Below are 27,930 nucleotides of genomic sequence, written 5' to 3'. Positions count from 1 at the left end.
GTTAAAGGAGTCAGGAAAGAGGAACCATGAGCGCTGATGAGCTGTGTTTTCATTAATTGTGAAAAACACAAATATTGGCCTGTTTCCTTTGGATCTTAAAATTTGCAACATAATATTGCAGACATTTTGCATATTATGAAAGTTCCTTGAAAAACACATTCTTTGATGGTTTATATTGGATCAATTTTTCACACTAGGATCACATATTGCTGGAAGCTTAAGCTGTTTCTACTTTTGTAATAGTGTAACACCATAGTGTTACATTGTGAAGTGTGGTCTTCATCTTTGGTTGCTTCCTTGGAAAGATTACCAATGGATTGCTCTGTCAAAGGCATGACCTTTTTAAAGGTTTGCCAAATTTCTTTCCAGATAGACTCTCATGAGCAGCTTAAGGTTATGTACTTTTCAGATGTAAAAAATGTGTTTATTAGGTAGAACGTGTATAGAGACACCTTGGGAATTAATAGAATCTTTTCTGAAAAGCAGCGCTACTCCTTAGTATCAGAGATCCCTTTTATCTGAGGATATCAAAGCACTTCTTTTTTGAAGAATGTTTTCTTGTGCTGAGATATATGGAAAGGTTTGCTAGTATAGAGCAAACGGAATACCTTCGGGCACTTCTCCAGACCAGGAGCCACACCAGAAGGAAGAGCAGACTCTGCCTAGTCAATGTCAAGGATGCACTGCACCCTGATCCCTTCTTGGTCACTATTTCAGTGTGAGAAAGTCCCACCTGCCTTTGATTATTGGCTCTGCTGGCAGGTCCCCAGTAACTAGCTTTTCTAAGCTGGATGAATGATGCTAACTTCTATGTGCAGATGCTTTTTCACAAGCTGTCATTTGTAGAAGGGCAGCAAGGGATCAGGCTCTTACCAATACCTATGAAATGCTATTAGAGTTTAGTCTGTGAGGCATTTTCAGATTGAGCCACCTGACTCTACTCAGATCAGAGAGAGAGAGCCTCTGGTCAGGAGCCAGGTGGTAGCCAGTCACTGTGTGTCTTGCCTGGCAGCCTCATTTCAGGGTTGTCCCTATCAGGGTATCAAGGTACATGTTGGTACTTACCCAGCATGATGGATTGGATGTTTATTTCTCATTTTCATTTTTCAGAGGAGGGGTATTTGCTTCGTTGCCTGGGCTCAAGTGCAGTAGTGTGATAGTAGTTTACCATAACCTCAAACTCCTGGCTCAAACGGTCCTCCCACCACAGCCAACCAAGTAGCTGGGACTACAGGTGTGCACCACCATGCCACACTCATTTTTAAGAAAATTTGTGTAGAGAGAAGGGCTCACAGTATTGTTCAGGCTGGTCTCAAACTCCCGGCCTCAAGTGATCCTCCCACCTTAGCCTCCCAAAGTGCTGAGATTATGAGTGTTAGCCCCCACACTTGATTTAGATGGGATGTTTAACCCATGGGTCTGGAAAGAACAATCACCGTGGCTAACATTTACTGAGTTCTTACTAGTTAACATGCATTGTGCTCCATAAACATCATCTCATTTAATCCTGCATAACCGCACGCGATGGGTACTGTTATTAGCCTCATTTTATCTATGAGAAGACTGAGGCCCAGAAAAGTTAAATAACTTGCTCAATCCTTCGTAGTTAGTAAGCAACAGAGTCCAGTTCCAGTCACCAGGGCCAGGGACATAATTTGTAGGGCTCACTGCAAATTGAAGTGGGGTCCCTTGCTAAAACACCAAAATGGCTTAAAGCTGAGAGCATTAAACCAAGCACAGGATCCTTCTACGTGTGGGTCCCGTGGGACTGCACAGGGGGCATATCCATAAAGCAGGTCTGCCAGGGTAGACAGTCTGGTGATCATAATAAGAAAGCGCACTGTTAACAAGTGAGGCTGCATGACACACAGTTGGGCAAAGATTGGACTTTGGCATGTAAACAGCAAATGGAAGCTTTTGTGCGTGCTCCTCAGGCACAAGTCATCCTCTTTTATTTTATTTTTTTAAATTTTTAAAAATTATACTTTAAGTTTTGGGTACTTGTGCAGAATGTGCAGGCTTGTTACATAGGTATACACATGCCATGGTGGTTGGCTGCATCCATCACCCCGTCATCTATATTAGGTATTTCTCTTAATGCTATCCCTCCCCTAGCCCCCCACCCCCAGACAGGCCCCAAAATGGGTGATGTTCCCCTCCCTGCGTCCATGTGTTCTCATTGTTCAACTCCCACTTATGAGTGAGAACATGCGGTGTTTGGTTTTCTGTTCTTGTGTCAGTTTGCTGAGAATGATGGTTTCCAGCTTCATCCATGTACCTGCAAAGGACATGAACTCATCCTTTTTTTTTTTTGAGACAGAGTTTGGCTCTTGTTATCCAGGCTGGAGTGCAATGGCGCAATCTTGGCTCACCACAACCTCCACCTCCTGGGTTCAGGCAATTCTCCTGCCTCAGCCTCCGGAGTAGCTGGGATTACAGGCACGCACCACCATGCCCAGCTAATTTTTTGTATTTTTAGTAGAGACAGGGTTTCACCATGTTGACCAGGATGGTCTCGATCTCTTGACCTCATGAGCCACCCGCCTTGGCCTCCCAAAGTGCTGGGATTACACGCTTGAGCCACCGCGCCCGGCCCGAACTCATTCTTTTTTATGGCTGTATAGTATTCCATGGTGTGGAATATGTGCATATATGTGCCACATTTTCTTTATCCAGTCTATCGATGATGGACATTTGGATTGGTTCCAAGTCTTTGCTATTGTGAACAGTGCCGCAATAAACATAGGTGTGCATGTATCTTTATAGTAGAATGATTTATAATCCTTTGGGTATATACCCAGTAATGGGATTGCTGGGGCAAATGGTATTTCTAGTTCTATATCCTTGAGGAATCACCACACTGTATTCCATGATGGTTGAACTAATTTACACTCCCACCAACAGTGTAAAAGCATTCCTATTTCTCCAAATCTTCTCCAGCGTCTGTTGTATCCTGACTTTTTAATGATCGCCATTCTCACTGGCATGAGGTGCTATTTTGTTGTGGTTTTGATTTGCGTTTCTCTAATGACCAGTGATGGTGAGCTTTTTCTTATATGTTTGTTGGCTGCATAAATGTCTCCTTTTGAGAAGTGTCTGTTCATATTCTTTGCCCTTAAATGCCAGCTTTCTCTTCATGAAGGACATGGAACTGTTTTCTAGCCAGAGGTGAACAGATCTGAACTCATCTTGAGCTCATCTTAATGCACATTCATTATGCCTCCCCTTGGCTTTGTCCCTGTGGAGCTGGTTGTCTTTTGCTGAAAGTCACCAGAAGCCAATTGGTGGAGATGCTCCTTGGACTCCTTTGGATTTACTTAAATCCAGTTATAATGTTCTGGGCTAGTTCTACTGGACATTTACCCCTGTGCCATCCCCTCTCATTTCCCAGCCTCCATTGCCCCAACTGTCCTGAGAGATACCCACACCTCACATTCAACTGGAGGTCCACCCAAATCACGGAGCCAAATCCAGCTCCAGGTATAGAAGTCTTGTCCCTTGTCCTGGTGCTGTGGGTGCTGTGGGAGAACAGTGAAGTTTCTGGAAAGAAAATAAGAATCAACCACCTGTTTTCTCCTGGGACTGAGTTTTCCTAGAGACATATTGCTCAGAAATAATTCCTTCCCACAGAAAAGCACAGGACAAACTTATAATTGCTAACACTGGGTGCTTAGTTTGCATGTTTCACAGGTATTTAATATTTACATGTAACTCTTGCTTTGCACATAACTCATTGAATCTTTAATAGCTGTAGGTAGGCTATTTAATAGCCCTGCCTTTTAGATGAAGAAAGTGAGGCAGAGAGATTAAGAATGTGCCCACGACCTGAGAGTTAGTAAATAGAAGAATCAGAACAAAAATCTGTGTAGTCTCTAGTTCTAAGCCTACAGACAACTGTCACACCTTACTTCAAAGTTCTACTCAAGCATTCTGGAAGGATGGGCAGGGCAGTCAGACAGATGGGGAATAACTAGATCCCCACATCCAGGAATGTGGTCTTCCTACTGCCTCAGAACAAAGCTCTAAAGTGTAAGTGCTGGAATTCTCCCAGAGTGACAGGGTTGAGGGTTAAATGGTCTTTCCTTATAGTTCACCAAAGGCATGGAGCACAAATACACTCACACATGTGCCCATGCATGAGACACAGAGTCACTCAAGAATGATGACTTTCTGTCCACTAGGCAGTGTGTCACCGAAGAAAGACGGCTGTGAATACATTTAAAGGCTTGTTTGGATATTGCATCACTCATGCTCTTACCCAAGAACTTTGCTTTAATTGTATTTTAATGTTCTGGTCAACAAAACACTGAACAAATAAGGAACCAATTATGATGATGATAATAATAATAATAATTGTGTCGATACAGTACTTTACCGCTCATTGATTTTTTTCCCCCTGCGTTTTCCTTGAGTACCTCTGACACTGGATTTATAGAGGTTAAGTGCATCTAAGAAGGAACAGGTAGTGTGAGGTGGAATTGGATCCGGATCTTTCATCTCCTCACCTCTCCCTGAGGCTCTATGGTAAGGCACAGTGCCTTACCCAGGAGGTGGAGGTGGTCATCTCTGAAAGCTGGAGGAAGTAGGTATAGCAGTTGTCACGATTAATGAGATGCCTATTCATCCGGTTCCAAGCCTCCATTTCTTTGCCTGTGTCTGCAATATGTTTCTTTCTGAGATGCTTGGACAACTTATATGCCCTAAAATTAGGCAATCGTGAGACAGTTAAGCTGGGGTCTTCAGTGTTTTCACAAGTTATTTGGATGTTTCCAAGAGTCACCACAAAGATACATAAAGTGAGACTGTAGAGGCTCATTTATTTCCTTTTCAAAAGGGCTAGCTTAACGTCAGCTCAACCATTATAGTAGGGGATGTTTGGAAAAATGATTTTGTCCCAGTCCCTGAAAAGTACCTAAGAAAAGTTCTGAGAGTTCTTTTTTTGCATATTTAAATCAAAATCCTGGTGAATAAAAGAAATACAAAATGAGGAAGACTAGCCTGAACACTCACTTTAGAAGTGGATGCTGTGATTTACATTATTTGTTATAAGAGGTTTGAATGATTCAGAACAGAAGATTGCAAAGGAAAGTAGCCAGGTGACTCATTCCCAAAGGCAGAAGGCAACCATGAGTTCTCCCGGCCTGTGGGTGGCTGAATGATGGACTAACCATCAACATTTTTTAAAAATCATGTTGAATTCCCAACCTGCCAGTAACTGTGGACCCAATAAGTCACTAATTGCATGGATTGAGAAACAGGCGCCACATGAGTTACCCAGATTTGGGAGAATGGTTAGATTACTGTCCAGATACTTGTTAACATAAGATTGTCATATGAATTGGCACAAAAAATGAATATTAATTTAGACTTTCATCTGCATATAAAGTATGCTAATGCCTTTTTCTTCCAGCAGTACTTTAGCCTCATCCATATAGAGTAAGCCCAATACTCATTATAGATAAGTTACTTATGTACTTGCGATACTCTTAAGAATGTACATGTTGGCATTTTCAAAGCACTATTTGAAATACATGTTAGTAGAAAAAAGATTCTCTTGTATTCAAACATCCATCAATAAACATTTAGCACCTTAGTACCCTCAATATGAGAGGTGGTTGGGAGGAGGGGCAGAACTGAGAGATGATGTGGAGCTCCTGGTAAAGAGAAAAAAGGACCAGCCAAGGCTAAACTTTACTGGCAGTGGGGAGAGGCAGCACAAAGCCTTCCCTTCCCCATTCTTTCCTGTTTTCAGGCTTCCCAGAGTAGGCGTGCACAATTCATGAGTCCTTTGTAAATTTGTACTAAACCACATTTCCTCTTTAATATGGGGTACCCATCACCCTTCAAAACAGCCACAGTCTGTCCAGGTGGAGCTCACGGGTAAGACTGTGAAAAAGAAGCTCTTGTCAAATCTAAAACATGCAGTGGTGATTGCTTTCCAGGTGTTCAGGTGTCTCTAAACTAGACATGTCCATGATGCTTGGTGTTTCAGAAAAAGGTGGTATCACTTTTTGTTGGAAATGAAAATGAAAATTCTGAGTGACCACAATTTTCCTAAAATGTGTTATTATCCAAGAAACCTTGAAACTGTTTATAAGGTGAGAAGGAAGACAAGCAATGGAACCATGTTTTGAATTGTATACCGCCTCTGAAATGAAGTTCTACCCCCTAAAGCTCAAAAAGTGGGGGAAATATACAAAGTTTTCTAAAAAGTCTGTGAGTTCCTTGGTCAGTATGCTAATTTCTCTGCTACTCTCCCTCTTTTTAATATTTCTCACCAGGGTATGGGAATATTGCTCCGAGCACTGAAGGAGGAAAAATCTTTTGTATTTTATATGCCATCTTTGGAATTCCACTCTTTGGCTTCTTATTGGCTGGAATTGGAGACCAACTTGGAACCATCTTTGGGAAAAGCATTGCAAGAGTGGAGAAGGTCTTTCGAGTGAGTACTGCATCATATTTCAGTTCTAACCACTGTGATTCAGTTGGCGTTAGCCTGACAGTATCCAGGAGGCAGTATCAGGGGCATTGTCTGCTTTTAATGGAATAGTTTAATATTATGATGGTATTTTCTGTTTTGGCCAATGGAAGTCAAAGATCTTGCACCTAAACTCTCTTCTTTGAGTAGCTTCCTATTTTAGAGTGGTATTTCTACAATCATGACACAAGAAAGTTAAGTATGGATTTGCCAACCCAGATATTTTGAAGATGTGAGACAAACTCAGTTTCTCCTTAAAGATGGAAGAGAGGTTCCTCATTGGGTTTGTAATGAGGTAGAAAATTATAAATCCATCCATTTTGTTGTTGGAATTCCCTCACTCCATTTTATTGTCAAGCGCAGTGTCTTTGGGCTAATCCTGCTTCCTCCAGAAGCTTGACTTCTCCAGACACTGCTCTGGGCTTTGCACCTGTCTGCAGTGGTCTCTCCCTCTCCCATCTCTCACTGCTGAGTGCTCCTTCAGAAATGGCACCTTGATATACTACTTCCTACTGAACTGCTGATGACTGCTATTGCCCTAGTGGGCTTTTTCCTCTCTAGAATATTTGTCTTTAAACAAGAGACAACGATCTCAACTCAATGCATTTATTTACTAAAATTAAAATTAATTAATAAATGATTCCAGGCATCAGTAACAGGCATGAGTGGTTGGGTGATTAAACCGGCGTTCCCAGTAGCCTTTAACTCACACTCATTCATATGGTTTCACAGAAAACTTGTTTTGCTCAGGTGTAAGGTCATTTCTGCTCTCTTACTCAGTACTAACCTAATGCTCAAGTCTTTCAAACCATCCTCTGGGAATTCTTTCTTATGATGACTTAATATTTAAGAATGACATTTCGAGGTCTTTTCTAGGATCTAGGAATGGTGGGCAAAGGTAGATCAGCTTGGAACTCTAATGCTGTGCTTTTTTTCCCTTGTAAGAACTCTCAAACTTTGAGCTCAAGGCTGTCTTTGCAATAATGGCTTATACTTCTTTTTAGAAGAATGCAAGGGAGCTTTCAGATGAGCAGTTTCAGAAGTTTCTTAAAAAGAGTAGGATGGGAGGAATGAGGCACCAGAGCTGGGGGAGCCATTTATAATCTCACTGACCCTGAGTCAGCCGCCTCAGTTTACTCATTCACAAAAGGGGATAAAATTTGAATCTATTTTGTCAGGTTTTGGTGATGATTAAATGAAATAATGTGTGGAAAAGAGCTTGTCACAGGGCAGACATATAGAGTCCAGAGCTTCTATGTGTCTCTCCAAGAGAAGCCCTCGTAGGCAGGCTAGCCATTCCTCCAGCTTTCATCTGAGAGCTCTGTGGTGTGTGAGTTTTTCTGGAATGTCCCACAGCCTTTGCTCCTTAATGCTGGCTGGCTGGTGGCCTCATTAGAGCATGCACCTGGGCTCCTCAGTAGTCGCCATGGAAACCGTCAGTACTCAGCTTCCCTGATTTTTCAGATGTTTAGGTCCTCCTAAACCAGACATGGCAGCCCTGTCTCTAAGAACTGTTTTGAACTTCTTAGAGGCACCCTCTTAGCTACTACCTCATGGCCCTCTGACTTAGAGAAGAAAGAATCTGGTGGATGGAACACTCAGAACAGGATTCAGTTGGGGAAATGACTGATCTGGCATTTTTATTTTTATGTAGCTTCTTTAGATCTGTTTCCTTATTTGTAGAAGAAAGGATTAGACTAAAAGTTTTTGAAATCCTCCTTAGCAGAAAAAAATTCTAGTTACTATATTCAAAATGACGGAAGAGGTTGCAGTCATTTGGACATCTACTACTAAATGTAGGGACTTAGTCTTCCCTAATGAATTTAGACCACAAATAGAGTGTACGGTTCTCCTTCCCTTTGAAGCTGCCTGTTACATGGATCATCAGCAGATTCTTAGACAGAGACTTAGAAACCTCACATTTCATCTTTATGCTGATTGTCCACTCAGCTCCTTGCAGCACCGTCAAAGATCAGGATTCTTTTAAGAAGACGAGACAGTTGCATATTATTGAATGGGCAGTGCACAATGAATGCATTTGCTGAGTGTTGGAGGGTGCTATTGGAAAAGGTGACCAAATTCAAGGGGAATGTTAGCACACTTCCTAAATATACAAACAACTGAGCCTGTAGCAGTTTGCTTGCTGCATGTAAAGTTTTGGAAGAAAATCTCAAAGTTTTCTGCCATTGATTTAAACTATATTTAAAAGTCCAATTATGTTTAGGTGGTTGAGAAGTGAAAATTGTATAAACTAACAAAGCTCGGGGTTGTGAATTTTTAATTCTTATGGGGGAAGGTTTATTTATTTATTTCATCTGCTCAATGAGTGTTAAACCCCTCTCTTGATCTACTATGTTTTCTCCGAGCTCTTGGGAAGAGAGGATTTATTGTGGAGTAAAAATAAAATCTAAAGCTGGCCTTGTACTAGGCATGGTGGCTCACACTTGTAATCCTAGCACTTTGGGAGGCTGAGGCAGGTAGATCACCTGAGGTCAGGAGTTTGAGACCAGCCTGGCCAACATGGTGAAACCCTGTCTGTACTAAAAATATAAAAATTAGCAGGGCATGGTAGTGCATGTCTATAATCCCAGCTACTCAGGAGATGGAGGCATGAGAATTGTTGGAACCTAGGAGGTGGAGGTTGCAGTGAGTTGAGATCATGCCACTGCACTCCAGCCTGGGCAACAGAGCAAGACCCTGTATCAATAAATAAAATAAAATAAAATTTAAAAGTTGGTCTTCTGGATGCCTGAATCCTGAGGTGACCCAGGTTTGGGACCTTCCAACACATCCCAGGTCTGCCTCTCATTTAAAAGAATTGCTGAGAGGTGTTGCATTACTTAGAAATGCTTTTGGTTGCTGAGTAATAAAATGACTGACAATTGGAGTTTTTTATTGCATGAACAAATACAAATTCTTTCCTTTCCTCTGGAGTTCAGAACTAATTGTGAAATAGAGGAATCAGATAGAGATCAAAATGCCAGCTTTATTACTTATAAGCTGATTAGAGAATACAGTTTTAGCTTTGTTTCCAAAAGGGCTTATATTCACTTTACCCTGAATTAGGACTTTGCTACTGCATTAGTTTTTCTATTGCTGTGTAACAAATGGCTACAAACATAGAAGCTTACCACAACGCTTTTAAATGGCCTTCTTGCACCAGCATTTAGAATGTTTAATTTTGCTCTCAGAAGATGTTCAGAAACAAAGGAAAGGTAAAAGTTAAGGTGCCAAATTATTTGCAGATGTGTGTAATAACCAAATCTAAATGAAACTAAAATAAGAATGCTTATAATTTTCCTTTCCTTTTTTTTTAAGTAAATATGAGGTTTCACTATATTAGCCAGGCTTATTTGGAACTCCTGGCCTCAGGTGATCCATCCTCCTTGACCTCCCCAAGTGCTGGGATTACAGGTTTGAGCCACCACATCCAGCCGTACAAAATTTTTAAGCCAGATGTGCATACCAAATGAAATGTTAGACTAGATGTACAGAAAGAACCAAAAGTGAATTCATCAGAAAAGACATGCCATAAAGACAGAATGTAAATTCTGTAGAAATCAGAGTACTCAATGCAGAAGGATACTTTTATTTATATCAGAAACTGCTTGGCAACAAACTAATCAACCAACCAGCAAACAAACAAACACACCTTTGGTGGACCCAAGAGGGATGTAACATTCTTTACTTAAGGCAGCCTTTTAGCCAAATTAAATCACCTGTAAAGTCAGAAAGAACTCACCAAAGGGAGGGAGTCTGAGAATCTGAGAGGAGATTCATCCAGACAGAAGAGGAAATGGACAGAGGCAGAGAGCAGAAAGGGCTCAGTCAGTACTGCAGTCAGTTCCAGGGACCTCTTATTTCTCTGAGGTGTACTCACTTTGATCCCACTTCTGACACCATTTATGTCACCCTAAATAACAGAGAGAGGCCCATTGAAAGAAAATAATATTTATTCAGAAATGGGCACTGCAGTGGTAACATACCTGCCACTTTAAACTATGTGTGCATTCAAGGAGGTAAAGCAAAAAAAAAAAAAGTTTTTAAAGGAAAAATGAGGAGGATTATATAGTTGTTTTGAGATAATTATCCTTGGCCACAAGGATCAATTACAAGGGTGATGCCAGTCTAAGTTTGGACAGGCAGTTGCTGGGTAGATGTCTACACAGAAATACTTTTCTGTGTAAGGCTGTGATGGCTTTTGTGCAAGGTTATAGTTTTTGCATTCTTTTATGATAGCTCTTGTAATCAGGCATTTATTCATTAGAACACTTCCTTCCTGGCTTTCTCTGACTCTGTTTCTCAGGGTTTTAAACACAAGTAATCCCATTTTGATTCTGACAATTTTCATACTCCCAACATTGATTAATAATGGGTTAAGAATTTGGACCCTTATCTCACATAACAAGAAGCCTGGAGGTATGTTGATTGAGGCTTGTGCTATCAGCTGCACAATGTCAGGTGTATCCAGATTTGTTACCCTATTCTTTCTGCTCTGTTTTCCTTGGCATGGTGGCTCATCATCCTGAGACTTGTCACTCACATTGCAAGATGACTGCTTCATGATCAAATAGCATGTTTTGACCCAACCTCATGTCAGGAAACACAAAAGAAACTCCCTTAAAATTTTATTTTTAGAGCAGTTGCATCTTCACAGCAAAATTGAGAGGAAGTACAGGGATATCCCATATCCTCTTACCCCCACACATGCATAGTCTCCCTCATTATCAACATTCCCCACCAGACTGGTACATTTGCTACAATTTATGAACCTGCATTGATGCGTCATTATCACCTACTGTCCATAGTTTACATTAGGGTTCACTCTTGGTGTTGTAGAATCTATGGATTTGGACAAATTTATGATGACCTGCATCTACCATTATAGTATCATACATAACATTTCACTCTCCTAAAAATCCTCTGTTCATCTGTCCCGCTCCCCTATGCTTGACTACTCATATTTTTATTATAGTTTTGCCTTTTCCAGAATGTCATTGATATGGTTTGGCTGTCTCCCCACCCAAATCTCAACTTGAATTCTATCTCCCAGAATTCCCATGTGTTCTGGGAGGGATCCAGAAGGGGATAATTGAATCATGGGGGCCAGTCTTTCCTGTGCTATTCTAGTGATAGGTAAATAAGCCTTACGAGATCTGATGGCTTTATTAGGGGTTTCTGCTTTTGCTTCTTCCTCATTGTTTTCTTACCGCTGCCATGTAAGCAGTGCCTTTCACCTCCCACCAGGACTCTGAGGCCTCCCCAGCCATGTGGAACTGAAAGTCCAATTAAACCTCTTTTTGTTCCCAGTTTTGGGTATGTCTTTTTCAGCAGTGTGAAAATGGACTAATACAGGCATGCCGTTGGAATCATACCGTATGTAGCCTTTTCAGACTGGTTTCTTTCACTTAAATATGGATTAAAGTTTCCTCTGTGTCTTTTCATGGCTTTTGTCCATTTCTTCTGGGAGCTGAATAATATTCCATTTTCTGGGTGTATCACAGTTTATATATCCATTCACCTAGTGAATGACATCTTGTTTGCTTCCACGTTTTGGTGATTATGAATAAAGATGCTATAAACCTTTGTGCACAGGTTTTTTGGTTGGACATAAGTTTTCAACTCTTTTGGTTAAATACCAAGATGTGTGATGACTGGGTTGCATGGTAAGAATATGCTTAGGTTTATAAGAAATCACCACACTGTCTTCCAAAGTGGCTATACAATTTTGTACTTCCACAAGCAATGAATGACAGTTCCTATTGCTCCACATGCTCATCAGCATTTGCTATTGTTGGTGTTCTGAATTTTCTCAATTCTAAGTGTGTAGTGGTATCTTGCTTTAATTTGCATTTCTCTGATAACATATAATGTGAAGCATTTTTTTCAGATGCTTACTTGCCATCTGTATATCTTCCTTGGTGAAGTGTCTGTTAAAGTCTTTGGCTTTTTTTTTAATTGGGCTATTTGTTTCCTTATTGTTGAGTTTTAATGTATAATGTATTATTATTATTTGAAATGGAGTCTTGCTCTGTCACCAGGCTGGAGTGCAGTGGCATGATCTTGGCTCACTGTGACTTTCACCTCCCAGGTTCAAGTGATTCTCCTGCCTCAGCCTCCTGAGTACAGGTGTGTGCCACTATGCCTGGCTAGTTTTTGTATTTTTATTAGAGACAGAGTTTCACTATGTTGGCCAAGCTGGTCTCAAACTCCTGACATCAGATGATCCACCTGCCTCAGCCTCCCAGAGTGATGGGATTATGGGCATGAGCCATGGTGCTCGGCCATATTGTGTATATTTTGAATTAGTCCTTTATCAAGTATATATTTCCCATCCTTTATCAAGTATACCCTTTGCAAATATTTTATCCCAATCTATGGGTTATCTTTTCATTCTCTTAATAGTGCCTTTAACAGAGCAGAGGTTTTAATTTTAATGAAGTCCAGCTTATCAATTATTTTTTTTTCATGGAGCATGTGTTTGTTGTTGTACTTAAAAAGTAATTGCCAAACCCAAGGTCATCTAGATTTCTTTCTATGTTATCTTCTAGGAATTTTATACTTTCACGTTTTACATGTAGGTATGTGTTCACTTTTAAGTTGATTTTTGTGAAGGGTGTAAGCTTTGTGTTGCAGCCATATTTTTTGCATGTGTAGTTCAGTTGTTTCTGTGCCATTGGTTGAAAAGACGATTTTTTCTCCATGTTGCCTTTGCTCCTTTGTCAAAGATAAGTTGACTGTGTTTATGTGGTTCTATTTTGGGCTCTCTATTCTAGTTCATTGATCTATTTGTCTATTCTTTCTCCAATATTATACTCTCTTGATTACTTCAGCTTTATAGTAAGCCTTAAAGCTAGTTAGTATCAGTCCTCCCATTTTTTTCTTCGTTTTCAATATTGTGTTGACATTGGCTCCTTTTGTGGCAGAAAAATCTTTCCCAAAAGTTACCCTGCAGATGTCCCCTTCTGTATCATTGACCAGAATGAGATCACATTCGCATCTGCAAGGGAGTATAGGAAAGGAAGTATTGGACAAAGGACGATAGTATTGCCATGATGGACGTAGACCAGTGATTCTCAAAGTTTGGTCTCTTGACCATAGGCATCAGTATCCCTTGGACCGGCAGCATCAGCGCCCACTGGAAACTTGTTAGAAATGAAAATTCTTGGTGTCAGGGGTGGGGGGTGCTGGAGCTCAGCAATCTGTGTTTACCAAGCTCTCCAGGTGATTCCAATGCTTAAGGAGTAGAGGAATCATGTTTCATCTCTTGGGGCTGAACACATCACTGTGATGAACAAAATTAGCATTCTGTCAGCAAAGAAGTTCGGGTAAGTGAATGACAATGTCTTACATGGATGTTGATTAACTCCTAGCCATAGAGACCACTCATAGGGAAGATGCCTTCTCTTTTTCTTGTCATATATCAGGTGGCTGTTGGGATCCTTGAATCAATCAGGATAAGCTAGGCTATCACAAACAGCTTACTCCCACTCCTGCCAGATCTGCTGGAACCCAGGTAGCTTCTCAGGCTCAAGGGTTAGTTAGGACCAGGGAAGGAGCTAAGTGCTGCATACTGGCTCTTCAGAGCATTGCCCTTCAGGTAGAGCCCATTGGCCCAAACTAGTTACCAGACCCCATTTGTAGCTGCAAAGGGGGTTTGGAATGCATTATTTTATCTCCAAGAATACTAGTGGATGTTAAAATTGGTGAGCACTAGTATAGTCATATACATATGCTCTGAGATGTGCTTGTGGGTCCCACTCTAGGGTGACCAGCATTTCAGGAATTTAGGTCCAGAAGGTTTGTGCCTCACTCTTTGGGGGGAACACTACTGTTGTGCAATTCATAGATTTCACACCTGAGAAAATGGAACCCATGATGTGACTTTCCTGGATTCATACAGTGAATTGGTGGCAGGACCTGGATTAGAACCACTAATCCTGCTTTAATCTCTTCCAGGTGAGCTGAAAATATTAATGTCAGATATATTAATCTATACCATGAAAACAATGTGGAGTTTAGAATATTTTAGTATACCATGCTAATTAAAGTAAAAATAATTCTCCCTAAGTTCTCAGGGAAATATCTGGGCAGTTAGCATCCCAAATATCTGCTTATTTGGGATGGAGTAGGGCTGACACTGGATTCCGAAGCAGGTTTTGGAAGCAGGCGGCCTGTTTCTCCCCTGCTGTGGGCTAGCTGCCTTGCTGGGCTAGGCTGACTGTCACCGGATAGGATGCTATAGGAAAACCAGTCACATTTTGGACTGGATCTCATTTTCTTGCTCCAAGCTGGACTTTGGCCTCTGGTAGGAAGTACCTGCTTCTATCCGGCTGGGATCAGCAGGCTTTCTGATACTTCCTGTAAAACCAAGGGACACCATTTTTTTCTTTTTCTTTTTCTGGCTTTCTTCCCCCCAAGGATATAGCAGAAAGGTTTATTTGCTTATCATTCCAAATGATTCCGGGTGTCACTGACACATAATAAAACATTACCCTAGACTTACCAGTGCCAAAATTACTTGGAAAACTTAGCACAGGCCACATATTTAAGACAGAGGTGATGACAGTCTCAAAGTGCTAATAAGTTTAAATTAGTGGACTGATCAACCATTTTAGATTCCAGGAAGGGGCATGTGGCAGAAGCCAAGGACTCCTGCAGGGCTCTGCCACGTGCCTGGCATGAATCAAGGAGAGGCTTTTAAGAACACAATTGGCAGGAAGCTTCTGTTTCTCCCAAGGCATCTTTGAGCTAGCATCCAGCAGAAAAAGGTTAACTTAAAATAATTATTATTTCAAGGGCCAGGTGCAGTTGTCCACGCCTATAATCTCAGCTCTTTGGGAGGTAAAGGCAGAAGGATTACTTGAGCCCAGGAGTTCAAGACCAGCCTGCGCAACATTGTGAGACCCTGTCTCTGAAAAAAAAAATCAAGGTGAGTGTGGTGGCTCATGCCTGTAATCAGCACTTTGGGAGGCCAAGGTGGGCAGATCACTTGAGGTCAGTTAGTTCTGGAACTAGATAACCAGCTTGGCCAGTATAGTGAAACCCTGTCTCTACTAAAAATAGAAAAATTAGCTGAGCGTGGTGGTGTGCGCCTCTAGTTCTAGCTACTTGGGAGGCTGAGGCAGGAGAATTGCTTGAGCCAGGGAGGCGGAGGTTGCAGTGAGATGAGATTGTGTCACTGCACTCGAGCCTGGGCGACAGAGTGAAACTCTGTGTCAAAAAAAAAAAAAAAATCAAAGAAATTACTTGGGTGTGGTGGCGAGTCTTACAGTCCCAGCCACTCAGGAGCTTGAGGTGTGAGGATTGCTTGAGTCCAGGAGGTTGGCACTGCAGTGAGCTAGGATCACATCACTGTACTCTAGTTTGGGCAACCCTGCCTCTAAAATTTTTTATAAAGTAAAATGAAAAATAAAAATTATTATTTCAAACAAATCAAAATCCCTGTTTTAAAAACGAGGTGTTATTTTCAGCATTGTGGGTTCAACTATAGTTTTCCATACATACTGGTAACGAAAATGTTCAGGGGTCTTGGCTATGCACATTAGCTTTGTACCCAAAGGGGCAGGGGAGGAGGGACGAGCAGTAGGCTGAGGCTTTAGTTTAAGAAATGGCTGCTGGCCAGGCACGGTGGCTCACGCCTGTAATCCCAGCACTGTGGGAGGCCGAGGCGGGTGGATCACGAGGTCAAGATATTGAGACCATCCTGGTCAACATGGTGAAACCCTGTCTCTACTAATAATACAAAAAAAAAAAATTAGCTGGGCATGGTGGCGCATGCCTGTAATCCCAGCTACTCAGGAGGCTGAGGCGGGAGAATTGCCTGAACCCAGGAGGCGGAGGTTGCGGTGAGCCGAGATCGTGCCATTACACTCCATCCTGGGTAACAAGAGCGAAACTCCGTCTCAAAAAAAAAAAAAAAAAAAAAAAGAAAAGAAAAAAGAAATGGCTGCCTTTCAGTAGTGTAGAAAAGACACAATATTGGTGAACTTCAATTTATAAGTGCCCATGTGTCTCTGGACTGTCTGCCTCTATAACATGTCTGCCCTCCTACATACCATATTATAAGCTCCTGACAAATAACTCAGTAGAGTTAATGTTGTGTGTTGATGTGAACTTATTTTTTTTATCAGAGAGAAAACCCTGGTTTTAATGCAAACAATTGCTTTCTTCCTTTTCCTATGGGGCAAGAAGATAGGAAGTAATTATTTTAAAATGCAAATAATTTTAAAGCTTTATCAACCAGGTCTGTTCCAAATTAGTTTAAGGATTTTCTGTAGCTTTAATGATAGGTCCAGAATATACATTTGGGGTGACCTACATATATGACATCCACAAAACTGACTACACAACATTTCTTATTTTTTATTTTTATTTTTTTGAGACGGAGTTTCGCTCTTGTTACTCAGGCTGGAGTGCAATGGCGAGATCTCAGCTCACAGCAACCTCTGCCTCCTGGGTTCAGGCAATTCTCCTGCCTCAGCCTCCCAAGTAGCTGGGACTACAGGTGCACGCCACCATGCCCAGCTAATTTTTGTATTTTTAGTAGAGACGGGGTTTCACCTTGTTGACCAGGATGGTCTCGATCTCTTGACCTCGTGATCTACCCACCTCAGCCTCCCAACGTGCTGGGACACAACATTTCTTAATGACAGTCCATGACAGTTTTTCCATGGATGGCCCCTTCTTTTCTCCCTTCATCTAATGTAGGGTTGCTCGGCCTAAATACTATTGACATTTTGGTCTAGATAATTCTTTGCCATGGGAATTGGCCTGTGAATTATAAGACGTATAGCAGCATCCCTGGACTTCTCTAGTCACTGATGGCAGCATCATCAGTGCCCACAGTCATGACAGCCAAAAATGTCTCCAAACATTACTAAATGTGCCCTCAGGGGCAAAATTGCCCTAGTTGATTTGACCATATCTATACTGGTATATAAGTGACAATTGCCCCAAAGACTCCCATGTGCATGCCCTGGTCCCCCATCCAGATCATCCACATGAGCTCTGGTGTCTCCACCAGTGGTCCAAATTAGTTTTTCAGTGCTAGCGCCATCCCGACTCAGAACTCTCCTCTCTGAGATGGGTCCTTAAAGAGGCTTCGGATATTTTATGCTCTGGGAATGAGATCATTTCTCACCAGTGAGGGAAAAATGCTTGGAGACTTGACTCTGATGAGTCCACATGATGATAAATTGTTCTGCTATTATTCTTCATCAGGCAAACCATCTCAGCACTAACTTTAACTGGCCATGGGGACTTATCTAACGTATGGTTCCTCCTCTTTCTTGGCTTACCTTAAATAACTGACCAGTAGTATCCCTTTAGTGTTTCCTGTTGTCTTCTGAGGTCACTATAGAATGTTTTAATGGCCTTTAAAATGCATTTCCACTCTTTCTATGAACAGTAAAGCTATCAAACATTGCCTAAAATAGAATTACTTAAAATACTGCCCAGATAGTGTTTAACATTTAAACATTTTCCAGGTAGCTTTAACAGAGTTTGTCTCTCTCTCTCTCTCTTTTTCCTGGCAGACTTTGATCAGAGGTAACTTCTGGGAATCTAATTGTTACTTTGAGGTGGGAAATTATTCATGAACTTCTGCATGTAGGGACCTTTGTAGGGAGACTTGGATCTGTCATTTGTCTGAGAGCATTTTGTTGAGATAATACTGGGTATGATGGCACTGTGGTATCAAAGATATAAGTCGCTGATATGGTTTGGCTGTGTCTCCACACAAATCCTCAGGGGTTGTGGGAGGGACCCAGTTGGAGGTAGTTGAATCATGGGGGAGGTTATTCTCATGCTGTTGTTGTGACAGTGAGTTCTCACAAGACCTGATGGTTTTATAAGGGGCTTTTCCCCCTTTGCCTGACACTCATTCTCACTCTCATGCGGTCCTGCGAAGACGTGTCTTCCACCAAGATTGTAAGTTTCCTGAGGCTTCTGCATCCAGGTGGAACTGTGAGTCAATTAAACACCTTTTTCTTTATAAATTACCCAGTCTCAAATATTTCTTCATAGCAGTGTGAGAATGGACTAATAAAGTCACTAATATGATTTGAGGGTTTATGTCAGACGCTGGGCTATGTGGGCCTTACCTAAAGTAAACTGTGCAATAACCCTGCCAAAGAGACCATTACTGTTTCTTACTTTTATGAGATTGGAATGCTTAGACTGGTTCCGTGACTTGTCCAAGGTCACACAGCCCATAAGTGACAGAGCTAGAATTCCAAACCAGGTCTCCCTGTCCCAGAGTGCATGAAGAGACTTAGTCATTCCACTCTACGCCCCTTCTTCTTTCTCTTGCCATGTAGGCATAGCATCTGATGGCTCAGAGGAGCCTTCACAAAGGTTTAGTGAGACCTAGGGACAGATAAAGATGGCTAGTTGCGAAAAAGATATTGGACCTGTCTTTATCTGCTTTAAAAGGGTTTTAGTTTTCTGACTTTGGGCGCTCGAAGTGCGTTGAATTGCCTCATAGCCTCTGATTCTTTATGTACCTGTTTAACTCCCTAATACCAGCTCATTATTAGCTAACATCTCTCTCTTTGTGTTCTCTATTCTTGGAGGTTAATCTGAGATTTAGCTGTCCCCTTGCTCATGTCTGCTGTTATGTGACTAATACAAAGATGGGTTTATATTCTGAGATCACTATAGGATGTTAAAAGTAAACCACAATTACTTTTGCACCAACCTAATAAAAGAGGGGCCTATACTGTACCAATAGCTGACTTGTTTTGACCCACCTCTGCGAGAGAAGTTGCCAGCAGACATAGTCTCCACTCCGTTCTTCCACCCATCGCTCCACTTTGTAAAACATGCAGAGAAAATGCACAGCTCAAAGCCAAGCCTCTTGGTGCCCTGAGATAGCTGGCCTTGTCCTCCAAAACAGTCTCCTTTTTCTGGATTCATCAGAGTGCCTCAGTGCTCTGCTTCGATGGTTTGAAGAGCGTAGAGTTTGAGAGCATTCCCACCAAGATTTTAGTTCCCCCTGGGGATTTAACTCAGTCCTAAACTCAAGGTCTGCGATGTCAAGTAGTCTTAAGTATCTCTTCCTTTCAGGAGCCGTTTAGCTATTTCCTCGTCTTTTTCAGATTTTGCTGGTTTCCCCTAAGGCTTCTGAAACTCTCAAAGTATCTCTGATAGAGGAAAGTATCTAGAAAATTTTATGGGTATTCATTATCAGTGAGGTCTTGCTCAATGAAGAGATGATTACTTCTTAGAATCCCAGGGGTTTTATTAAGTATTAATAAAAGGTTTTATATTTTTGCATGTTGGGGGCCAGTGAAAGTCTAGTGACGCTTTAGGTCTACAGCTGTATCTAAAGATTCCAGGTGCTTTTGAGTTATGAATTTAATGCAAGAGTTTTATTAGCAATCACATTTTTATTAGCATTATAAAATCAGTGTAATAGGTGAATGATTTTTCATGTTCATGCTTTAGCACCAGTTTTCACAGGTTAGTTTGGTTCCTCTGGAATGCATTGATTTAATAGAATAATTCTTGCTCTTTTATAGAGAACTCTTTTAAAAAATGATCAGTTTAATTTTTTTCCTTTGTACATGTAGTCTCATGTTACTTCTGTGAGCCAAGCAAGCAATATTTGGTATAGCTTCTAACAAATTAAGCTCCTGAAAATTGAGAGGTGCCCTTTTGAATTTTGAATTGAGTGTGCTCATCACAGAGCTGGGTGTGCGATCTGTGTGTTCGCTGTAGGGTAAGTTTTAGATGCTCGACGTGTCAGTAGTCATTGATAAATTCTGGATACCTTTATGACTTTTCCTTTAGGGAAGAGAAAATGTTTAGAATACACATAATTATTGAGAGATATGCCAGTGTTCTGAACCATAACCCCAAAGAGCCAACTCCCTTGGGAGCTGACAGTGTGACGTGCAGGCCCATGCTGAGCAGGCTCTGATGGCTTTGCGCAGAGAAGGGCTGCCAACACGCTGCACTCTCCTGAACCGAATCCAGCCTAGGAAATGTGCATTCCTGTTAGAAGTGCACTTTGGATTTCTAGGGGGGAATGCATTGCCTTTTATTTTCTGAGAGGAGCTGCATTTGTGCATCATAGCTGTATTAACCTAACGGTTTTGCACTATGTCTTGGAAGTTTACCGCTAAGTTTTAGGCTCCTGTTCACAGAGAGCTGTAGTTCGTATCCTGTAGGTGGTGGGCCCCTAGGAGCCTGAGGTGTCGTTTTAAAGGATCAGAGAATCCTTTTGTGCTTCAAGCATTGCCGGTGGACAGAATAAATAGTATGTCTCCTGAGCATGTGTACTGGCCTTTTCCAAATGTATGTAGAGGGCTTGTCATCAATGATTCCTTTCAGTTCATTTTAAAGGGTGATTCCTGAATTGATAGTATCTTTATATCTGTATTTATATCTATATCCATTTGTCTATCTATCATCTATCTATCTATCTATCAATCATCTATCTATCTATCTATGAATCATCTATCTATATTTTTTTCTCCCTCTCAGTTAGTAGCAAAAGTTCTATTGTGTGGGGATTGAGGAATTTTTTTTTAACCTTCGGAAGGGATTCACATACTCACAAAAGTCGAGTTCACTGGCCTTTCAAGCTAGCATCAATTTCCATGTCATTCTGGGCTTTCTTTTTTCTGGGCATTTAACATTTTCATCCTGGCCATAGTCACTGTTACAAAGAAGTTCTCTTTCCCCGTCAGATACTCCCAGAAGTTAGTAGGATACGTTACAGCCTGCTTCAGAATTTTCTTTCTGCCTATTTTTAAAAAAAATTGTGGTAAAGTATACACAACATAAAATTTACCACCCTTGCTGTTTTTAAGTGTCCAATTCAGTGGCATTAAGTACATTCACATTGGTGTGTAACCATCACTACCATTATCTCTAGAACTTTTCCATCTTCCCAAATGGAAACTCCAAACCTATTAAATAATAACTCCTCATTTCTTCTCCCCCCGGCCCCTGGTAACTACCATTCTACTTTCCGTGTCTGTGAATTTCACTACTCTGGGAACCTCATGTAAATGGAGTCCTTTTGTGTCTGGCTTATTTCAGTTGGTGCAGTGTCTTTACGGATTCATGAATGTTGCACACGTGTCAGAATTTCCTTCCTTTCAAGGCTGAGTAATATTCCTCTGTGTATGTGTATATATATGACATTTTGTTTATTCATTTATCTGTTGATGGACTTTTGGGCTGTTTCCATCTTTTGGTTATTATGAATAATGCTGCTACGATCATGGGTGTCTAAATATCTGTTGAGTCCGTTTTTAATTATTTTGGACATAATAATTGTTGAGTCACATGGTAATTACACATTTAATTTTTCTGAGGAACTGCTACACTTGTTTCCACGGTGGCTGCACCATTTCACATTCCCACTAGCAATGCACAGGGGGTTCTGTCTCTCCACTTCCTCACCAACATTTGCTTTTTTTCTGTTTTTGTTTTTTTTCTTTAACTTTTATAGGCCAAAATAACAGCATTTGGTAAATTGCTGTCTGACTGCCTCTAAGTCCTGGCTGCTCCCATAGCTGCTGTTCTGTTACTTTGGGGGCTAAGTGGAGAGGCTGTGCCTTCAGCCTCGCTTCCCTCCTGCACCTGTTCTTCCTCCCTGCCCTCACCTCCAGCTGTGTCCCTGTGCATCTTCCTATCCCACTCATCAGCCTGAGCCCTGTGCGCAGAGCTGGCGGGCGGGTGGGTGGCTCAGTGTCAGGCTGACTAGGGCCTCTGAGTGAAGATCACACCCAGTTTCCACCAGACCTTTCTGCTACTCTGAAATCCTTTTATTCACCCAATCATGATTCATTTGTCTGTTCTCCACTGTGGCTGCTCCTTCATGCTCCTCACTAGGTCAGTTTAATAAACAATTATCAAATAACACTTTTTTGTGTTCTCAACACTATGTGGGTATGTGGCAGTAAACACGGGACAGTCCTTTCTCTTAGGAGAAAACAGCCATGCATCAAGATCAGTGTCCATAATATTGTGCAGAATGATACCAGGGCTAGGGCAGGCAGGCAGGCTCTGAAGTCACACCGCCTCAATGAATGATCCATGATCTATCTACTTCTTATCAGCTATGTGACCTCAGGCTGTGCCTCAGTTTCTTATTTGAAAAATGAGGCTAATAATAGTTCCTGTCTTTTTTGGCACTTAGTTGATACTTGAGAGCAGTGCCTGCTGCATGGCCTCAATCAATGCTATTCACCATTATTATAGTACTCTGTTAGCTATGGGAGCCCAGAGGAGGGACTTGTGAATTCTAGCTTGTATATCTGACATCACACAAGCGCCCTGTCTTGTCTTGTTGTGGATTATTCTGCTCAAGTAAAGCATAAGGGCCTTGAAGCTGAATGTTACCGTGCCTTTCTTGGCCTGTATCCCTGTAGGACCTGCTCGGTGCTAAGTGCTTTGGAGGTGTTCAGTAAATATTTATTGATTGTGAATTGATTAGAGAGGAGAGAGACATGAACCAGGTTTCTTTCCAAGCACCCAGGATGTGTAAGATTCACAAATGAAGAAGAGATGCTTGCTGATGCTGCTCTCTGTTCTACTCTTCCTGGAAATGAGCATGGAGGTGGGTGGGGCTGGAGGAGTGGAGGGGGCCCCAGTAAGGGCAGGGACAGAGAGAAAGAAATGCATGGACAACAGGGTCTATATCTGGGATAAGACCTCAGCCATCAGTCATGGCTCTCTCTGGGAGGAGAAGATGCATTGGCCAAGATTCAGCAAGCTCTTTCGAAAGGCAAACAGCACAAGAAAGAGTGCAGACCGCAGGTTGGTCGGCTTCTCTGGGGCTCCCCCCAGGGGGTGCCCTTGCCATTTTGTCTGTGTGAAAGAGGCAGGTTGTTTTCTCCGACCTCAGCCTCACTTCACTGGCTGCAACTGTTCACGCAGATGTGTCCATGTGATCTTCCCACATACGTAGATTTTCGTAAGAAAAGAAGAAAAAAATCCAAGAATGAATAGGAATTTATTTTAGCTGCATGCTGACTGCCTCTCAGCTTGCCCATGCTCTTACTAGATCTTGAACACATGGGCCAGTTTGTATTTTTATAAAAATGCATCAAAGTGTTACTAAAAGATCCTAAAGGAAGACTAAAGTTTCCTCCCAAAAGCTGCCTGGCCCTTCAAATACCAACAAGGGATCCTTGAGAGATGGGTTTTACAGTGTCTCTTCTGTTTAGATACTGTGTTATTACACCGTTTCCCCCTCAGACTGAGTGATATTTCCTTCATTACTTTTTTCCATTCCTTGGCAGAAATGAATTTCACGGTAAACAACATCAGTGGTCTTTCTATGCGAGCCTGGGGAATGGCTGAAATAACTAATACTAAATTATTATTATTAATATTTGTCTATCTATCCACTCCCCACCCCCAGGTCCCCCTTCACTCCCAAGTAGTCACAAATGAGTGTATCGGGCATCTCATCTCAGTTGTCAGGACTGTCTCTTCTAATTCTAAACTGCTTTGCAAATTTGCTTGAGCAATTAGTATCAGGGACAGACATCATGCAGTTAAAATAAAAGGGAATTTATGTACAAGTTAAAGAATAGATTATAGAGAATATTTATGTGATTTAAAAAATATAAATTTTGCTATGTACTGTAACAGAGTTGGCACCAGAGCTAACAAAAAAAGCAAGTATCAACATTTAGAATGTGGTATGTGACATGTAAATGGCATATGGTGTTCTTGCAGTGTTATTACCACCTTCTTTCTGATATTCATCCTTTTCCTGACACTGCTGCCTTCTCCTTGACTCTGCCACTCCTCAGAAAATCTCAATTGTCCCGAGCCCTTTAATTCTGTATTTATCTTAGGCGTCTCTCTCTTTTACCTACCCTTTGGAGGCTTATCAGCCTTTTCCCTAAGGAAGAGGAGGAAGAGGACCTGTCCAGATGGCTGCATAAATGTGTGACACCTGCTTCCGTGAGCCACTATTGGAAGAGTTTAAGAGTTGATGGAATTGTCTCCTGCCTAGAAAATGGGCACACATTTGCTTCCCATCTCCTTTCTATTTTTAAAAAATGATCATATGCCTTTAATAATATTTCTAGAAATGGCTTGAATTCAAATTATTTTCTATTTTTAGGGAAATAAAAAAACAACCTACCAACCAAATTTTCTGAAAAGATTATATTGATCAAAATTTTAAAAGTCTGTCATGGTTAGTATTTCCTGAAGTAAGGGCCGTGATGATTTTGTTTGGGGAGCTGCTTCACCATTGGAAATTCAAAGGACCTATATGTTTGCACTGAATGTGCCACACTCTTTCATCTCCAGACTTTTGCATGTGTTATTTTTGAAACAATGTCTCTACCCTCCTCCTGGTCTCAGCTCAAATGTGAGTTCCTTGGGGAGTTTTTGCTGACTTCTAAACGAGGTCGACGCCCACCCCACAGTAGTATCCTGTGCACCCCTAGAATAACATTCATCTCACTATATTGGAGGTATGTGCTTGAGGCTGAGCATCCCCATCAGCCTATGAGCTATGTGAGGTCAGGTCCCATCTGCTGGTTCACGGCTGCATCTCCAGGTGCTACCAGGTGCTAGCACAGAGCCTGGCACCCAGAGAATACTTAAGCTGGCCTTGATGAATCAGTGAATGAACATGGCTTGACATAAGCTTATACATCTTGATATAGGAAATAACCTTGAAGCTGGACTAGGTCCCAGCTATTAGAGAGGCTAAGGCAGGAGGATCAGCCCGGCCTGGGCAGCATAGTGAGACATTCCATAATCCCTCTTATGTTCCTAATCCCTTACCACCTCCCTCTAAAAAAAGATAAAGAGAATGACCTTGAAAACAAAAGTAGTATTGTATACAAATAAATGGCACTGGGGAAAGAAAAAATCTTAGTCTTTGAAGTACAATTATTTTGAATAAAAGATGGGTCCGTAGGGGAGCTGCTCCCTGATAATGCTTACTGCCAATGGTATTCACATGCACACGCACCTGTATCTCATCAGGCTATACCTAGAAGTGTAATTCTACAGATATATCAAGTCGACCTTCTTAAATACAATATACAATTTACCTTCATCCAGTGGTTCTGAACCCTGTAATATCCGATATCTTTCATAGCAGATATTTATGAATGCTCCTTTACGACATTGAAATGAATTTCAGAGATAGTACACCTTCCCAATACAAGTAATTTTGAAAAATTCAATGCAGATTTTCTAGCTACAATTTGAAGGAGAAATAAATGGGAAGTAAAAAGTTTCAATAATAGGTTCTCAGTTATGAAACCCTAGGAGACCTGCTGAAGCAGTGAGTCTTGGCATCTTTAGGTAGAATGCAATATTTCCAAATGCAGATTGGTTCAGGTATGTTGTGTTGGTGACTAAGATGTCACAAAGGACTTTTTCTCCAGTGGTGTAGTTTTCCAAAATAGAGAACAACACTCAGCAAGCTTCCAGCTAATCTATTTACATGAGAGTCAGATTCTTATAAAATTTGGTCTACTTTGAAAAGATGCAAACAATTTGTGTGTGTGTGTGTGTGTGTGTGTGTGTGTGTGTGTGTGTCTTTACATGTAAAAGGGAGTTAGGTTCTTGGCTCAGATAATTGTAGACATGAGTTTTCTTAGCGGGACGTTCAAAACTCATGCTAAATGTGGGATGATTCTGTGATCTGTGGCACTGACTCTTGTATTGCAGGATGTCTGAACATCTTTGAACTCCTCCCACTACATGCCAAGAGTGCCCCTCCAGTTATGACAACCGCAGACACCCTGACAAGTTTACAGACCACCTCCTAGGGTGTTATGATCTAAAAAAATAATTTCGGGGAGCTCCCATGTAGCTTTCAATAATTTACATACCTAATTTCTATTCTTGTGTAAATGGCCATGTTCCAATAGTTAAGCCTCTTCCCTTGATGTATTTCCCATGCTATTAATATTCAATTCTATTCCACAGATATTTATTATGAGCATGTGTGTGTGTACATCCATCTGCCTATATCTTTCTATGTTATGTACCTTTACTAGCATTCCAAATGATAAAATCCTGTCAGTTTATCTTTTGCTGGATGAATGGTTTTATTGTTTTTATAGAATATTTGCCTTAAACAATACTCTCATATTTTCTCAAGGTGTTAAAATAGAGGAGGCAGTTGTAGAAAAATTCAGTGTGCTGGGTACTTAGGACATTAAGATGAAGGAGCACACTGTGTAATAGGGAGACACATGGACGAACGGACAGACAGCGATGCAGGTTGAGCGGCGTTATGGACGGGACCATGCAAGGATGAAGGAATGTGGATAGCAGAGAGGAAGAAGTGGTAGCTCTAACCTGAACTGGACAGGGCTTCCCACAGGAGGTAATGTCAGAATTGTGTGTGAGGAATGGACAGGAGTCTGACAAGCATTGAAAAGGTGGAAGAACATCCTAGCAGATGAAACAGCCCTTAAAAGGGCACAGGAGCTAAAAAGAAATGAGCTATGAAGCCATGAAAAGATGCGGAGGAATGCTAAATGCATATTGTTGCATGGAAGAGGCCAATCAGAAAAGGCTACATGCAGCATGATTCCAACTACATGATACTCTGGAAAAGGCAAAACTATGGAGACAGTTACAAAGAACCGTGATTGCCACGGGCTTGTGGGAAGAGCAGTATGAGTCGGTGGAGCACGGAGGATTTTTAGGGCAGGGGAAGCTATTGTGTCCATTACTAAAATGGTGGATACATGTCATCAGACGTTTGTCCAAACCCATAGAATGTACAGCACCCTAATGTGTGCTATAGATTCTGGGTGATAGTGATTGTCAGTATAGGCTCATTAGTTGTAACCAGTGCACCACTCTGGATTGGGATGTTGATAGTGGAGAAGGCTGCACATGTGTGGGGCGGGGGCTCTGTGGGAGATCTCTGTACCTTTCTCTCAATTTTGCTGTGAAGCTAAAATGGTTCTAAAAAAATCAAGTCTTGGAAAAGCACCGAAGCATGAAATGGAGCAGTATTGGGGCACCAAACAATCCAGTCCCTCCAGAACTGCAAACTAACTGCTACTACTGACAAGAGAGAGGGGTCAGCAACGGCCTGGCTGCAGCGGGGGTAGAGGGGAGCTGGGGGAAATGGCAGTTAGGGGTCCCTGACACTTTCCTCAGGAAATGGGTTGCCACATTCTGGAGGAGTAAAGAGAAGAGAAGGAGGAAGAGGAGGTGGAGGAGGAGAAGGAGGTGGAGGAGGAAGAGGAGGAGGAGGAGGTGGAGGAGGAAAGGCATGAAGCAGCAGGCAGGATGCATTCATGAACTGGATCAAGGCCAGGTCCTCACAGTTCTCCCACTGCCACCTTTGGCAAGCGTTTCTGGGATTCTGAAGGCTCAGACAAGGCTCATCTCTCTCTTACTTTACCATGGGGGATATCTCTTCCTCCTTTTCTCTTTTAGTTTTTCCTCCAAGGAAGGGTTGTCACTGCTTTTCCAAAAGGAAGAATGAT

At 41.6% G+C, this 27,930-nt stretch overlaps 1 protein-coding gene across 4 annotated transcripts in view; it reads left to right on the top strand.

Annotated features, from left to right (window-relative positions):
* Positions 1 to 27,930, top strand: part of KCNK10 (potassium two pore domain channel subfamily K member 10) — a 155,059-nt gene that overhangs the window by 102,314 nt on the left and 24,815 nt on the right. For all 4 annotated transcript variants that reach the window (XM_035261229.3, XM_054240249.2, XM_035261228.3 and 1 more), the window contains one exon: positions 6,282 to 6,442. In XM_035261229.3, coding sequence (XP_035117120.3) covers positions 6,282 to 6,442 — 161 coding nt within the window. The remainder of the gene's footprint in view (positions 1 to 6,281; positions 6,443 to 27,930) is intronic.

The sequence above is a fragment of the Callithrix jacchus genome, chromosome 8 (genome assembly GCF_049354715.1).
Source record: "Callithrix jacchus isolate 240 chromosome 8, calJac240_pri, whole genome shotgun sequence".
In the NCBI taxonomy this organism is placed as follows: domain Eukaryota; kingdom Metazoa; phylum Chordata; class Mammalia; order Primates; family Cebidae; genus Callithrix; species Callithrix jacchus.
Note: the sequence above shows the minus strand (reverse complement) of the source record. Positions and strands in the feature narration are given on the sequence as shown.